Source organism: Eleutherodactylus coqui, chromosome 1, assembly GCF_035609145.1.
Source record: "Eleutherodactylus coqui strain aEleCoq1 chromosome 1, aEleCoq1.hap1, whole genome shotgun sequence".
In the NCBI taxonomy this organism is placed as follows: Eukaryota; Metazoa; Chordata; class Amphibia; order Anura; family Eleutherodactylidae; genus Eleutherodactylus; species Eleutherodactylus coqui.
In genome coordinates, this window is record NC_089837.1 from 292,257,021 (window position 1) to 292,274,355 (window position 17,335).

Below are 17,335 nucleotides of genomic sequence, written 5' to 3' on the forward strand. Positions count from 1 at the left end.
ACACACCCATTCATGAATTCATGAATGGGTGAGTGACTGCTGCCTCTCAGCGCTGAGCCAATCAGGGGCAGGTCTGACTCACATCCATTCATGAATGGGTGTGAGTGAGGCATGCCTCTGATTGGCTCAGCGCTGAGCCAATCAGGGGGCAGGTCTGACTCACACCCCCTTCACACCCACTGCAGGACGGCCGCTCGGAGCTCCGGCTGCCGGCAGGTGAGTATACAATTTTTTTTTTATTTTTACACATTTTAGGATGAATTGCAGGTAAGGGCTTATATATTTAAGCCCTTACCGACAATTCATCCCGGGCTCGCCCGCAGCGCATTGCTTTCAATGGAGACGGCTGTATTGCCGTCTCCATTGAAAGCAATGCGCTGGACAGCTCCGGCCCGTTTCTAATGAAACGCGGCTAGGAGCAGATTTTCGGGCAATTTGCGGGCGACTTGCGCGCAGCGGTCACGCGATTTGCTGATGCGCATCCGTCATGCGATCCGCAAATCGCGCGAAAAAACGCCCGTCTGACTAAGGCCTTAGGCCTAATACCACAATTCTGTATCTTCTTGAAACTAAATTTCTTAAGGCATGTTGTAATCACATCATCCCAAGAGCAAATTAAATATGATTGCGTATCCTAGATAGAGTTATGGGGCACCAAGTATCTCTTGTTATTATACAATACATAAAAGTAATAAAATGGATATGAACGAGTTATCACTAAGTATACAAAAAACTTGCCTCACAGAGCCTTACCATATTTTTAAGGCCAGGTTCATAGACTTTCATTTCTGGGTCTGTAATATAGATTTATGTCCCAGCCTAAGCTCGGGGTTTACTGATCTGAACGTTCACCATCATAGCCGCATTTCTGTGTCCTTGATACAGGCGCATGTCCCAGCTCGACTGCAAGGTTTAAGAACCCGAACAGTCACCATTATAGATTCCGGTGGAATCAGATCAGTATACGCCATGGTTGGGCCATGATACATGTCTGCATTGTGGACACAGAAATGCAGCAATAATATACTTATAAAAAAAGAATGGCCTTAAAATTTATAACAATGCCAGTGACTTGAATGAGTCACGTCTGAGGATCTACTTAAATTCCCTGCTAGTGTCCACAACACCACTATTAGAAGCTTCCTGTTATGACAGGTTTGGCTTGATGTAGACCATATAATGTGAAGTAACGATAATATACTTTAAAGGAGGAACAAATAATGCGCAAAAGTAATAGTACAGAAAATGTGCAATAAAGACGGATATTTTTATATTCTTTTTAATAAAGTATTGAATATATTCTTAAATTATGAGGATTATATAGTGGCTTGAAACAACTGCCACCACCTTTTAGAGAAAGGATTTAGTGTTGCAAGTCGTTAGAGTTTTTCAAGGGGTTTCCCAAGTTTTTTTTTTCTTAAATCTTGCTCCCTGGGCCAAACATAGTAAAATAGCCACAACTCACACTTCCCAGGTCCATGCATGTCCAACACTGGAGTTCCGTTCTCCGTTGCTCCCAGTCTACGATTAGCACCCTGTGGTGTCCCATAAACAGGCTACCTGCAGCCTGTAAACACAGACTTGATGCAAAGAATGGAGTTGTGACATTGGACAAGCAGGGACCTGGGATAGGTGAGTATCAGCTCTTTTATTATTTTTGTGAGGGGTGAGTGAGTGACAGAGTGAGATAGCAGTCCACTTTTGACAGATAGCTCAGAAGCAGCAGGACAGCTTGTCATGTTCGAGAGATGCCCAGACTCTACAGCAGCAAAATGGTAATAAACTTTTAATGAAGACTATTTAGAAGATTTCTTGATTTCACATTTGGAAATTAAATAACCAATTGAAAAAAAGAAATGTGCAAAAAGGTGGGAATAACTTCTAAAGCAAATGTGACATTTTGATAAACTTATACTTATACATTAGGCAATTGAGTTTACTGTGATTCAACAATATATACAATAATAGCTGAAATACATGTATTACATCTATTATGAAACTGCAAACAGATGGAAATCAAATTCTAGCTCTTCGCAGTGTTAGTTAAGTAGCCAGCATTCTCACAGGAAAAGAAGTGAGAGAGTTATCAGGATAATTATTACAGAGTGCATATTACCTCCTCCCCTCTCACAGCAGCAATCTAAGCGTATGTTCACAATTGTGGAGAAATGTGTGCAAATTGTGGTGCAGGTTTCACTGTACTGCTAAGAATGAATTCAGTAGTAAAAAGTCACACTGTTTCCTCAACAAGCATGATTAGCTTCCATTGTAAATTTCTTCTGCTGTGAGTGAATGAGGTTTGTTAAAACCCAGTTTACTAACATTGTACTGTACATTGCTGCGGAATTTCAACATGAAATCTACAGCTGAAATTTTGTAACAAATCCACAATTATTCCCTTCTCTCCCCTCTTCATGTTAACCCCTTAGTGACTAAGGCTGTTTGCGCCTTAATGACCAGGCCAAATTTTGAAAATCTGACATGTGTCACTTTAACATGGAATAACTCCGTAAAGGTTTTGCATATCCAAGTGATTGTGACATTGTTTTGTACTTCATTTTCAATTGCAATATCTCAAATATGTGCAAACATGCTGTACACATTTTTGATAAGATATATATTTCCATCTGTTTACTTTAATTTGGTTGCACATGTGAAAAACATTAGTTTTTTTAACCATTTAGGAGACATACAAATTTAACATTAATTATTAACATTTTGAGGAACGTTTTATTTTCCTACACCAAGCCAAGATTGCAAAGGCTCATAGCTGTTAGAATGATAGATACCCCCGCAAATGACCCCATTTTAAAAAATACACATTTTAATATATTCAATGAGGGGTGTCATATAAGTATTTTGACCCCACAGTTTCTTTTCAGGAGTTAATGCAATTTAGAGGAGAAAGAATAAAATGTCATATTTTTGCAAATATGTCATTATAAAGGGAGTTTTTTTCTATAGTGAACATGAAAATGAAGATTTGCACCCCAAAATGGATACCGCTGTTTGTGCTGTGTTCAGAAATACACCCATTGTGGCTCTGATCTTATGTTCGTATGCACAAAGGGGCCCAAACTGAAAGGAGCAGCCGATGGTTTTCAGAATAGACATTTTTCATGGAGGTGTTTTACGCCCCATTGCACACTTGTAGATTCCCTTAATGAATTCATCTAGGAGTGTACTGCATATTTTGACCCTGCAGTTTTTGAAAGAATCTAAGCATAACAGAAGGAAAAAAATATGATTTTCATTTTTTTGGCAATTTTGCCGTTTTTAAAACTGTTTTTTTGTACAGCACACATATGAATGAAGGCTTTCACCCCAAAATAAAAAAATGTCTATATGCACAACGGGGCCCAAAATGAAAGAAGCAGCCAGTGGCTTTCAGAACAGACATTTTGCTTGAAGGTGATTTAGGCCCCATTGCCCACTTATTGAGCCCTTGAGCAGCCAAAATGATAGAAAAAACCCACAAATGACCCCATAAAACTAGACCCCTTATTAAATTCATCTAGGAGTGTACTGCATATAGCAAAGCAGAAGGAAAAAATTATGATTTTCCTTTTTTGGCAATTGTGCCATTTTGAAAACAGTTTTTTTTTTTGGTACAGCACACACAGGAATGAAGAATTTCACCCCAAAATGGATCCCCTGTTTATCCTGTATTCAGAAACATATCCATTGTGGCACTAATATTATGTATGGATCAACAACAGGGCCCAAACTGAAAGAAGCATCAAACTTCAACTGTCTTTTAACTTTTACGCTATTGCCATTATCTGTTGGATAATGGTGATCATGTGACTGGGGACTGCGTCCCTCACTTACTGCTCTGGGCTCTCGGCTATCTTTAGTAGCCAGGAGCAAGGAGATTTTAAATTTTCCACGCCCTCCCCAGCTTCTGCACTTGTGTCCGCCACTTTGGTGACGGGCACATGCGCCAAAGCTGGGGAAAGGTCCGTGGATAAGGATCCTGTTTGGGGACATCGCCGGAGGCCTTAGGTAAGCAATTTCACCTCCCTTCATGGATTGAAGCTGTGATGGGAGATGAAACTTTAACTTTTTTTTTTTACTTTTAAGTGATTGCCGTTATCCATTGGATAACGGTGATCACATGACCAAGAAATGCGTACCGCGGCCCCCAATGAAATCTCCAAGCTCTCAGCTACGTGTAGTAGCCAGGAGCATGGGGATTTTAAATTACCCCGGCAATCTGTTGCTTTTGGCATGCGTTCGCCATTTTGGCGATGAGCGCGTTCCGAAGCTGGGTTAAGGATCCGCTGATAAATCCGGGGGCTTTAGGTTCATCATTTCATCTCCCTTCATGGATATGATCCATGAGGGGAGATAAAACAAACTTTTTTCTTTTATTTACGCTTTTTTTAACTTTTACTTGATCGCTGTTACCCATTGGATAACAGTGATCATATGACCGGGAACCGCATACAGCGGCTCCAAGCGACAGTTCCCTGCTGTCGGCTACTCTTACTAGCCAGAAGCTGGGAGTTTTTAAATTTACTGGGCCAGCGTCAGATACTGGAGGACCAGAATACCGTGGGACATCGCGGGGAGCTGAAACTTAAAATTTTTTTAACTTTATATTGACTTCAATGGGATCACGTGACGGGGGGCCTCCAAGATGTTGGCTACCTTCGGTAACTGACAGCATGGATCTGTCACATCCACAGCCTGCAGGGCTTTAATCACCAGAGGCAGCATGTTTTTACGGCCTTGGGAATTAACGCTCAGCAAAACAGGACGTAAAAACACTATGGGGTGGTCACCAAGGGGTTAATGAATGTAAGTCTATGTTCACACTTGCACTGTAGCTTCCATTTAAAAGGAAAGTCACAACACTTTGTTGGATCTATTATCAGATAGGATTCCGGTATGCTGCCTGTTGTGCAGCATGCAGAGCTATTTTTCCAGTCACATGACAGATTCTTTAGCAGTCTTCAATGCAGTTTTGAACTTGACCTAAATTTTTAATGACTGAATAATTTTTTGAACATTAAAAGCCCATTTAGACACAACGATTATCGTTTAAAATTCACTCATCTTCCATCTTTTGAGCGATAATCGTTGTATATTAACGTGCAGTCGTCGTGCATTTTTCGTGCACTTTTCACTCATTGCTGACTTTTAGCTTGCTTAAAGTCACCCATCAGCCTTGTCAGGGCTGCACGCTGAGTATCAGCTGGTATCCCACTCAGAGAACAAATCACAAATATGCAGAAGACAAGCGGTCCAGCTGTCTTCTGCATACTCCGCTCAGAGCGCTCAGCTGTACACCAGCTGAGCGCTCTGAGAAGACAACATCAGTATGCAGACGACAAGCGGCCCTGTTTATCTACTGTATACCCTGCTTGGAGCGCTTAGCTGTATAACAGCTGAGCGCTCTGAGAAGAGAACAGCTGTATACAGAATATAGCAGATTCTAACAATTATAATATAACAGATTATGCAAAGTGAACGCTCAAAACTGTCACTCTAACTGCCATTTGAGCAAATTTTGAGCGACCATCTTTTCGTGTAAATGCACACAATGATTATCGCTCAAAAGATGGAAGATGAGCACATTTTGAGCAATAATCATTGTGTCTAAATGGGCCTTTACAGAGAAGGGTTAAATACAACTGTAGATTGTTGGAAGGTGAGAAAGATGCCACATTCACCAATTACATGCAACTTCTGTTAACTTACAATATTAATTCATTCTGGGATGACTATTGTATGGTGAAAGTATTGTACCATGAGACCTCAGCTCTATGGTAAACTGGTGAGAAGTTCAGAAGCCCCCAAAATGTCAGCTAGAAGTAATACAAAATGATGATTAATAAAACATAGGCAGATAACTAATACAGATAAAGCAAGTACTTACATGTAAGAAAGTTGGAGAACTGGTGAAAGCTGTAAATCACTTTCAGTGTAGAAGACAGAAGCTTTTTCAGGGTCGTGTACAGTGTACACAGTATATCAGATAAGTAGCATGGAGCCACCATCATCTGGCACAAGTAAAGAGCTGAACAGAACATGTAGAATTGCACTGTACTGTAGAGCAGTGCTACTAAGCAGCAAATTGGTGGATGAACTTCAGCAATACTGTGATATGCCCATGCTGATTGGCTGGATTTTCCAGTCAACCAAACAAGCCTCAGACCCGGACTGTCTGTAGCATTGTATATTGAATCTGCTTTCAGATTACAATGGCTCAGGAAAGACGTCAAATATGTTGAAAATATTGTATTTTGGGGCCATTATGACTTGAGGGATAACTGTATATTATACAGTCTAATGTATTCTCATATACTGTACTACTAATTTCTGCAGAAAAAATGATAACAATTATGGTTCAAAATACACTAAACGATCAGTGCATTAGGAACACCTACTCAATAATGGGTTTGTTCACATTTTTGGGCGATCATGACTTTTAGATATTGAAAAATGGATTGCACAAGATGGATACTCAACTAGACTTATGCTCAACTAGACCCATGCTCACTGCAGTAGTTCTATCAGTTGGCCTACATTTTGTGGATAAGTGGGACCAGATCCCACAGACCTTACTAGCATGTACCAAAAATATTCAATGGGATTACAGTCCGGTGAATTTGGGGGCCAAGGCAGTGTGGAGGATTCATTGTTGTGTTCCTCCACTTACTAGTGATCCAATCCTGATGACACAAAATATTGTCGTGTTGAAATATGGCACTGTGGTCGGGGAAGACTTTCTGAAGAAATAGGTGCAGATGGTCAGCTAACAGGTCCCGGTAGTGTTCATCATTCAAGGATTGTGGTATGATGACCAATAGTCATAGGCCATGCCAGGAAAATGCTGCCTAGGCCATGACACCATCTCCACCTTTTTGTTGAACCCCAATGGTACATCCATGGAATATGGCTTTATGTTGCTTATGCGAGTTGTGGATTTGGCCATTCATATGGTTCAGCAAGAAACAGGACTTGTCTCTCCAGAAGACCTTTTAGCATGTGTCCAAGGTCCATTGATATCTTTCCTGGGCTCATACAAGGCATTGTTGGTGATAATGAAACGTCATCAGTGGCACCCATGTCAGTCTATGGCTATAGAAAACCAGCCAACACAAGGTATGGTCACTGAGGAAATTTGTCTAACTTCCCCACTTTTATACTGCTGAGCCAGTTTGTCCACTGTGGAATATCATTGCTGTGATACCAGATGTTCTAACTGATGCTTGCCTCTAAAATCAACAACAAACGGCCTGCCATTTTACTGATCAGAAGATGTCATGCTCCAGCTGTTCCTAATGCAGTGATTGTTCATTGTATTAGGATAAATGTACATTAAGCTATGTTGTCATCACTGTATAAGGGCCTTTTCACCCTAGCATTTTGCTTTCAGTTTTGCTGCTCCGCCATGGGAACAGCAAAACGGAAAGAAAACGTTTTCAAGCCCATAGAAATGTATTGAAGCGTAAGGTTTTCAATTTCAATCCATTTCTGTATTTTCTGTCTCCATTCCATTTTCTTCACTGGCACAGACCACTGCGCTTTTGTTTTCAGTTTTGGAAACAGAATACAGATGGATCCTTTTTTTATTGCATTATACTCAATGGGATGCAGATGGAACTTGAAGATTTTCTGTTTTCAGTCTGTTTTTCATTTCCAGTTTTGTATGTTTTCTGCATGCTGGTGCTGCCTCTTTGAAAATTATAGCAGTGGTTAGCCACTGATGCCTTGCAATGTTGGAGCTCTGGGTTCAAATCTCATCAAGGACAACATAAACTTTAAAAACTCCATACAGCCATCAGCTGTGGTCAGATTTGAACTTGCAACTCTAACGCTGTAAAGCAACAGTGCCAATGACTGAGCAACCCTGCTTGCAAAGGAAGAGAAAAATAAATACAATGAGAACATATAACTTCTATGCATATGTTGCCCATAGTTAGACGTGAACCTAGACCCCATTGTTACAAGGTGTGATGGCTTAATCATTAGCAATACTACCTTCCAGTTTTGGAATTGTAGGTTCAAATCTGATCAAGGGTGATGTCTGTTTTATGTTCTCATGTTTTTTCTTCTTGCTCTTCTAATTCTCTAGCAATTAAGAAATAAGTGTGATGGCTCAGTTATTAGCACTGCTGCTTTGCAGTGCTGGAGTTGAAGGTTCAAATTCAAGCTAGGGTGATGGCTATGTGGAGTTTTTTCAAAAGTTGATGTTGTCCTTGATGCGATTTGACTACAGGACCTCAGCAAAGAAACCATGCTAAACACTGAGCCAGATTCATTGAAGATGTGACACCACCATATTTGAAATGCTGAAAAATGGATGTAAGCATAAAGCATATAGATGATTTCCATTTTTAATAAAACTAGATTAGTCACAAAAATGCTAGTGTGAACGTAGCCTAAGAATCTAATGGCCAAAAGAGGTAAAATAATCAGTAATCAGCTTGTAAATGAAAGTTGTGTTTAAAGATTTTCTATGAGGCGCTGTTCTGGCTCGTACATTTCAGATCTGACAAATAAATTAGAATTTTGTAAAATGTTATGATATTTCATTGCGGTTTCAGGTGGTGTTGTATATCACTGAACCTTTACTTAATGTATCTGGTAATCTTCTCTAGGTCGGGTTTTCTCTATCTGAAATAATCATTATCCTCATTCCTTTTTCTTTCTCCTTCATCTATGATATGCCAGGGTAATTTACAGCTTGAGAAAGCAGCATAAGACTCGCAGTGTAGATTTGTGGCTGAGATTGTCATATAGTTTGCATATCATGTGCTTCCTGCATCAACAAAGAAAAAGTTTCAATTATTTTACCACAATTTACTGTTTGAAAAGCCTCTGAACAATGAATTGCTAATTAAAACCATAAGCTTCTAAAAAGATGGTCTGAATCAATAAGTATTGTGAAAAGGGAAATGAGCTGGGGAAATCTCAATATGTTGACCTTTCCGAATGGTTTGGAAGTTGGCAGATTAGCATACAGCTGCAGATCTATCCTCCAATCGTCATCCCCAGTGAGTACACGACCATTCATATACCGGCTGAGGCCCTTGCAAGCAAATGTTAATTACAATTATCTGTGGCATCAACTGTGTCCTTCACCGGTCTAAAAGTCTGCAAAATCTTTTTTATGGTAAATGAGTTATATTAGCTGCGTGTTTTTCCATTCAGATATTGAGATGGAAAATTCACAGTGTCAGGGTATGTTCACACAGGGCGGAAATGCTGTGGCCAGTTCACAGCTGAAAATTCCGCTGAAAATTCCACAGCATTTCCGCATTCCAAACAGAGTCAAAATCCACAGCTGATTTCAGCAGATACAGAGCCCTCTCACCATGCAATGCTTGTGCTGTCAAAGCTACTTAGCATCTGGCATGCTCTAGTGAGTGCCAAGCCGCTGGTTAGGTGATGCCACTTCTGACCAGCCTGAGCAACGGCTTGATTCTTATTAGAGGCTGCCAGGTGAGGGGAGTGCAGTATCTGCTAAAATCAGCTGCAGATTTTGACTCTGTTTTGGATGCAGAGATGTTGCAGAATATTCCATAGCATTTCCTTCCCATGTGAACATACCATAATACAGTACCAGCAAAGCACAAGAGATGTGAACAAATCTCATACACACTGCAGATATTTTCCACTTGACTTGCTGTAGGGATTTTGATAGCTGTGGCATGTCAATTCTTTCTGCAGATTTTCACTGGAACGCAATAAGTGAAGTCCATAAATTTGTGACAAAATCTACTACAAAATTCTTATGGAATACATTCAAATGTTGCCGCGTGGTTTTCTTTGTGGATATTTTGCAGATTCACTGCAGAAAATCCACAGCAAGCCCACCACTTGTGCAGACACCCTTATATACGCAATTACATCTCTTTGTGTGTGCAGTGAGTATAAAAAGTCTACACAGCCATGTTAAAAAATCTGTCAAAGATGAATCATTTTCGATTTATTTCCACCTTAAATGTGACCCATTATATCTATACGATTCCATTGAAAAAGAAACTGAAATCATTTAGGGTAGAAAAATAAAACAAATAATGTGGTTGCATAAATATGCACACCCTAAAACTAATACTCTGTCGATGTACCGTTTGACTTTATAACAGACAGCACTCATTTTTTTAGGTAGGTGTCTATCAAAATGGCACATCTTGGCTTGATAATCTTTGCCCACTCTTCCTTGCAAAATCACTCTAAATGTGTCAGGTTGCTATGGCATCCCGTGTGTAGCGCGCTCTACAGGTCAATCTATAGATTTTCAATGAGATTTAGGTGTTGGCTCTGGCTGGGACATTCCAAAACCTCAATCTTCTTCTGTCGAAGCCATTCTTTTCTTGATTTGGAGGTATGTTTTGGATTGTTGTTGTGCTGAAAGGTAAAATTCCTCTTCATATTCAGCTTTTTAACAGAGGCCTGAAGCATAATGCTGCCCCCACCATCCTCACTGTGGATATGGTGTTCTTTTGGTCATGCGCAGTGTTGGCTTTGCACCAAACATACTTTTCGGAATTATGGCCAAAAAGGTTAACCTTGGTCTCAGCAGACCGTAACACATTCTCCCATACTTTTGGCAGACGATGTAGGTTTTGACAAAACATAGTCAGGCTTGGATGTTTTTCTTTGTTAGAAAAGGCTTCCGTCTTACCACCCTACCCCACAGCCCAGACATATGAAGAATACGGTAGATGCTTGTCACATGCAGCTTCTTTAATGTTGCTGTAGGCCTCTTGGCAGCATCCCAGACCAATTTTCTGCAGTTTTTTCCATCAATTTTTGAGGCACGGCCAGTTCTTGGTTAATGTCACTATTGCGGAAATTTAAATCCACTTGTTGATGACCATCTTCACTATGCTCCATGGTATATGTAACAGTGTACTCACTACTATTTAACATTAGTTTAAATGTGATTGGCTAATTATGAACACAACCACGTCCCCAAATATAACAGAGTGTTCACACTTATGCAAACACATTTTTTTAGTTTGTTCTTCAATTGAATTGTACAGATAATGATGTTTATTACTTAGCATTTTAACAGGGATGTATAGACTTTTTATATCCTCTGTATATGTACTGAACATTATTTCCCTGCTGTCTTTAAATACTGCATATATTGGTATATTAAACTCTTCATTTGTTTGCATCTTCAAACTGCACTGAGCTACCAACTTTACATATGTACAAATCAGGGGAACACCAGTTATGCCAGGTCTCAAAACAACAAATAATATTGTACCGAATATATAAAAGGAAAGTCCTGTCTTTTAACCCTTTATATAGGTAAACCTACAAATCCAGTTGAAATTCGTTGGACTAAATCTACTAAATGAAGGGAGAATGTCTCTGTAGAATTTCAAATAATTTTCCTGCATGGTCTATCTCATTTTAATGCACCTTCCAACTCTTGAACAAATTGCTTGCTGTCTCAGAAGAAGAATTTGAGAAATCAGTGTATGTACTTTCTGAACTGGATAATTCATCCTTTTGTTTGTGTCCACTCAGCAGTTGGGGCCCACAGCACAATTATAAAATGTACTAGAAAAATACATGGAGCAATGGAATCACTGCAATTATCACTCTCCCGTACGCTTTTGGCTGTTTTCTTTTGTAGGAGCTTATTTTATAATGTAGTATTAATCTTACATAAGTCTAAAAAGATGGAACAGCTGCACATCTAAAATATGTCAACCTAAAGCCCATGAAGCCAACAAGAAACAAAGCAAATCAGGCTGCACCAAATTGAAGATCTTCTGTATGTAGGATGCAACATTACACAGTAGAGTGACCCAATCTCATGATCTAGAATTCATAGCAGTGGAAGAGAGAGCTACAGAATTCATAAAGAGAAGGACTTGAGAAAGGATCTGCGAGGCTGAAAATGTTGGAAGTGATTTGGTAAAATAAACTTTATTTTTAATTTTCCTTGGGAATGGAAACCAGCAATACCCTGGATATAACATCCTGCTGTACACTGTTTTATGTCAATTAATAAAGTTATGGTTCTTGCCCAACTGCCACCAATTCTGTGTTGAATAAATAACCCCAAGGACCAAACAAATTGTTAACAAGTTCAACAGCTAGGCTGTGTTCATTTACAGTGCCTATAGCTCTGTGCATGAAGGTCCTTGTGTCACAGTGCACCACTACTGCTCACCTCGTTCATCTGCTACTCATGCCACTGTAAGGCACTGCTGTCATCCATGCATTGCATGGCACACTCACTCCACAGCTCACTCCCTACAGTCATACCCGTGGGGCTGCACACACTCCTGTCCATACCCTTGGTCACAAAGCCCCAGTAAGTTGTTTGTATCAGTTTGACCTCTGCCTGCTTTCTGACCTCGGGTACATTTTCTGGACACTAATATTTGTCTGTCCTGATTTTTGCCTAGATACAGTTATTCTGCCAGCCCTGACCATTACTATTATGATGGACAAGACTCTGTCCCCACGATCAGATAAGGTGCCTTAGCCCTGTGCTGCATCAGCAGCCACACAACTGAGGCTATCTTTGTGATTAATGACTTGGGAACCTTGCAGCGAACATCAAATCCTTATTGGATGGGTCCAGGGTGAAAATTGGGGTTCCTCGAGTGCTGCTTCCTTAGATAGCTCAATCTCACATTGGTGTTTGACAAGGCAGATCCATGTCAAACTGTCTGACATGTTGTCACGTGTAATCTGTTTATACTGGCATTAAGAGCTGCTATTCCAGGTGTCCATTACATTTTGAATAGAGATGAGCGAGCGTACTTGTTAAGAACAAATACTTGAGCGAGTATCGTCCTTTTCGAGTATCTGCCTTCTTGTCCGCAAAGATTTGGGTGCCGGTGGGGGGTGGCCGGGAGAGCGGGGGGGAGATCTCTCTCTCTCCCCCCACCCTGCTCACTCCTGCAACCCACCGCTCACCCCCGCCAGCACCCGATTCTTTGCGGACGAGCAGGCAGATACTCGAAAAGGACGATGCTCACTCGAGTATTTGTCCTTAACGAGTATGCTCGCTCATCTCTAATTTTGAAAAATGGTGTTGTCTATTTAGTAACAAAAAAGAAGACTGATCTCATCATTATAAATCAATGGGATTTCTCAATATCTATTAAATGGGATCTCTTAAGATCCAAGCTGGGGATAGGACGAGCGGGGAGCAGTGAGTATGAGCTCTTTATTATGTTTTGCACACTGGGGACCTGGTTTTACAAAGAAGCTGTATCTCATAAAACCCCTTTTAAGATTGGTTGCAAGAGAGATTTGTCATGTCTGCCATGAATCCTTAAAAAATAGAACCTGTAATACTAATTTGAACACAGATTTATTCATGCTTAGTACTGCTCCTAGGTTATTGCTGTATTTATAACGATAGTCTGATGTAGCATGCTGATATTTCTTTTCTGTTGGATTTGAGTGGTCTTCAGAACTAGACACAGTATTCCAGATGAGGTTTCATTAGAGCCCTATACAGTGGTATCACAATCTCCTTCCTTCTGCTGGTTATACCTCCAGCTATGCAGCCGAGAATCCTACTTGCTTTTCCTGCTTTCGGATCGTGCTGTTAACTCATTTTAAAGCTGTCAGAAATCAGAACCCCAAATCCTTTTTCTGAAGTCGAAGATAACAGAGAAAAATCGTAAGATACTCAGACCAAGAACTTTTTGTCAAGTGCATTTTTTTACATTTGGAATTATTAAACTGCGGTTTCCATTATTTTGACCATTCGTCCATTAAGGGTAAATCATTTTTATGTTCAAGAAACCATCAGCTTTATCAAACCTATTACATAATTTTGTGTGAACGGCAAACAGACAACCAAAGCTTCTACTATGGCACCTACAGACATGTTAAAGAGAATAGCATCCAGGACAGAACTCTGGAGTCACCACTTGTAAGTAGTCCCTGTTAAGAATACACAGCCTAAACGACACTCTGATATTTAACAACTGCAAATTTGCTGAACTATCCAAGAATTAAGTCCAATTTTCAATAACTTATCTATGAGCTCTTTATGTGGAACTTTAATGAAATCCAAATATGCGGTATCCATACCACCACCCTCATTCAACCCTTTTGTGACATAGTCAAATAAATCAGTTTGTTTGGCATCATTTGCTCTAAGTAATGCGATCCTGTTTAGGGTCCACCACGTTGCTGGTTTTTAGGTGGTCAATTATCCTCTTTTTCAGGAGAGTTTCCATTAATTTAACTACTAGAGATGTCAAACTAACTGGCCTGCAGTCCCTGGTTTCTTCTCTGCTGCCCTCCTTGTGGATGAGTACAACATTGGCCATTGTCCAGTCATCGAGAACATCTCCTGTTAGAAGGGATTGGTTAAACAAAACTGCTGGAGGTGTAGCAGTTGTTCAGCAGGTGTAGCAGAGGTGAATCAGAGTTCTTAAGAACTGTGAGGTGGATGCCATCTAGAACCATCGCCTTATTCAACATCAAGGATATGGTCACATGCATGCTGCAGATTTTTGATACAGAAAATCTACAGCATTTAAAAAGTCTTGTCCAAATGGTACAGAACAATATTATAATTGTACCCAACTACAGTATGCTTTATTCTACAGTCATCACATTTGGGAATGTCCATAGCCTAAATAGTTGAATTTTTACCTTTTTCATGTATCTAATCAAGAGATTTAAACATAGATCATAGCAACAGAGAAAATTGATGACAAAAATAACCCACATGGTCCATGTAGTCTGGCCACAGATGTTTTATGTAATTTCCAAAAGAAATGCCAGGATAGGTGCTTATGTATTAGTCTTGGATCTTTTCATCTTTCCCAAAGCAAAGAAGAATGTTCAGCTTGACTGTAGAGAAAAAACAATAACTGCGTAACCATGCATTGCTTCCTTTTGACCTTATTAAAGGTAGACAATAACTACGGTAATAGTGGATATTTGATATGCGGGTTTTCTTGGCATTTTTTTTGCACTTTTTATTTCTGTGGAAAAACTGTTCTGCTTAATAATTAATAGGCTATTCAAGTGGGGCATGTTTTCAAACCACAGAATTCTGTATTATTTGGGATGCTTATATAGTGTATATATAGTAAAGTATGTGATGTTTTTTTAAACACAGTACCAGGGATGCTTCATAGAACTACATTTTTAGCAGATTAGAGGGAGACCACAGCAAAATGCCTATCTTTACTATGTTTTGTACTGTGGAGTTTAGATCTCATTTGTAGTCATAGTGGGTGACAGTATTAAGCACTCTTTTGCCATAATATGGTACTTTGCAGTGCTTGCACTTTGCACCCGCAAATCTAAATAATATAATTTTTTGCAACTAACCTACTCAGGTAGTCTCAAGTTTCTGACATTTTCAGCAATTATAGAATGTAGATTCCTATTTGTAAAAAAGAAAATGTGCTGAGAAATCAGTAAAATCTGTTTCTCTATTTTTTTGCTAGTTTCTTTCTGGTTCACTAATGTGAAATGTTTGCAGGAATGGGAAAATCTTATCAATTTCCATAGATATAATAATAATAATAATAATAATAATAATAATAATAACAGTACAGCAAAAATGATGTACATCTTAAAAGGACAATACAAAACAATACTTTTTGGTTTAGGGAGCGTTTTTTTTTTACTACACTACAGAATTATATCACAGGATTCCGTCATATCTGCCGTAAACAGCACTGTGATGGAATGCCCAAATGCAACCATTCACTTGCATTAGTGAAACTAACACCACTCTGGTGTCTGTTTTACAAAGGTTTCATTTGTGTCCGTTATATTTGAGATATACAATAATATAGTAGAGTATGTATTCTATGTTCCAAATAAAACAATGAACTAAACTCTTGGAAAATGGACACCAAACTGGTTACTGTTTCACTAATACAAGTGGATGGTTCTATTGGGTTCCATTTGGGGGTTCCGTCACAGTGCTGTTTTCGACAACTGTGATAGAATCCCCTTACATACTCCCACAGTGTAGTAACAACCTCTGTGAGAACGCTCCCTTACTTAAGTGAACATGAGGTCTTTAATGCAGTTACATTTTGATCAGAATTTACTAGCTCACTTGCCAATTCATGGTAGCCTGTATGGAAAACATACGTGTAACCTGAAACTTCTGGTTCCCAATGCAAAATCTGTAACAAAGACACTCAGGACTGCCTTATCCACAGGGAAAATAGTGCATCTGAATTGGGCCCCCTGGCAGCACCAGACCCCTGACAGTAGCACTACTTTCAACTGTATTCACTTACTCAGGAGATAGTTACAGTTGAAAAGTATTGCAGAACTTAAAAAATAATAAAACAAGATATATCACCTCTCCTTCTGCTTCTCCGTTCCTGCAGTCTCTGCATACTTCCATATCCAATGGTCACATGCCTGTCTAAGCATGTGACCATCGCAGCCAATCAGCAGTCTTACTACCATTTATGCCAATGATTGACTGCAGCGATCACACTCTTAGATGAGCATGTGACTGCTAAATCGGGCAGTGAGTGAAGACTGCGGGATAGCTGCATGGGGTGTACATCCTTTTTGTTTAGATATGACTTTTTATTATTTTTTTTCAGCCAGAGATGGCGGTGGAGAACATTTTAATACCTGTGCATTAGCTAGCCCACAAGTGTGTTAAATTGGCTCTGAAAACATTCCCACTCACCATGTGCTATTCAAATACTAGTGTCTTCTTATGAGGCAGAAAGGCCTTTTAGACCCCGCAGGCACCTGGGTTTTAGTCCGCCTACTAGCTCTCTACCCTCTGTAGCTCTGTCTTTGATGACAAACAACACTACTGCAGCACAGTGCCTGCAGGAGGAGATGCCTATTGTCCAAAAACACATTTGCCACTATGCTATTCACATACTGCAACTCTGGTGTAGCACCCTAAACAGGTAAGTTTCCTCAAGCAGACAAGAAGGCCTCATAGCTGTGCGGCTACATGAGTACCTGCAAAAAGTTTATTTACTATCTGTGTCTTCAGGTTGCACAGAGAGAGTAGTGTTTTTAGAAAATCATAATCATGTACATCTTCTACAAAATAAGACACGTGTAGCAATGGTAGGACTGCTAGTAGTAAGAGGCAAAGAAAAACTGGAATTTAGCAAAGTACACATTAAAAAAAAAGAAGAAAACAAGAATTGGTCTAAACAGTGATCTATTACTGCTAAGTAAAAGACAACTTGCTCACTTCTAGGTACTCCATTCAAGTGGTTTTACACTGTTATATTCGGTTGTGAATGCGTGGCTGCCTTGACAAAGACCCAGAAGCGTTGAAACGTTGTCTTTCTTCCTGCATGGAGCAAATAAAGTGTTGGTGATTTTATATCTCACCATGTATGCCACTTCTTTTATGGATATCCAGGGC

The 17,335-nt window shown here is 39.7% G+C and overlaps 1 protein-coding gene across 1 annotated transcript in view; it reads left to right on the plus strand.

The window, feature by feature from the left end:
* DLGAP3 (DLG associated protein 3) overlaps window positions 1-17,335 on the plus strand; it is a 378,675-nt gene that overhangs the window by 310,316 nt on the left and 51,024 nt on the right. Inside the window, exon 8 of the mRNA XM_066573296.1 lies at window positions 16,881-16,899. Within this exon, the coding sequence (XP_066429393.1) occupies window positions 16,881-16,899 (19 nt within the window). The remainder of the gene's footprint in view (window positions 1-16,880; window positions 16,900-17,335) is intronic.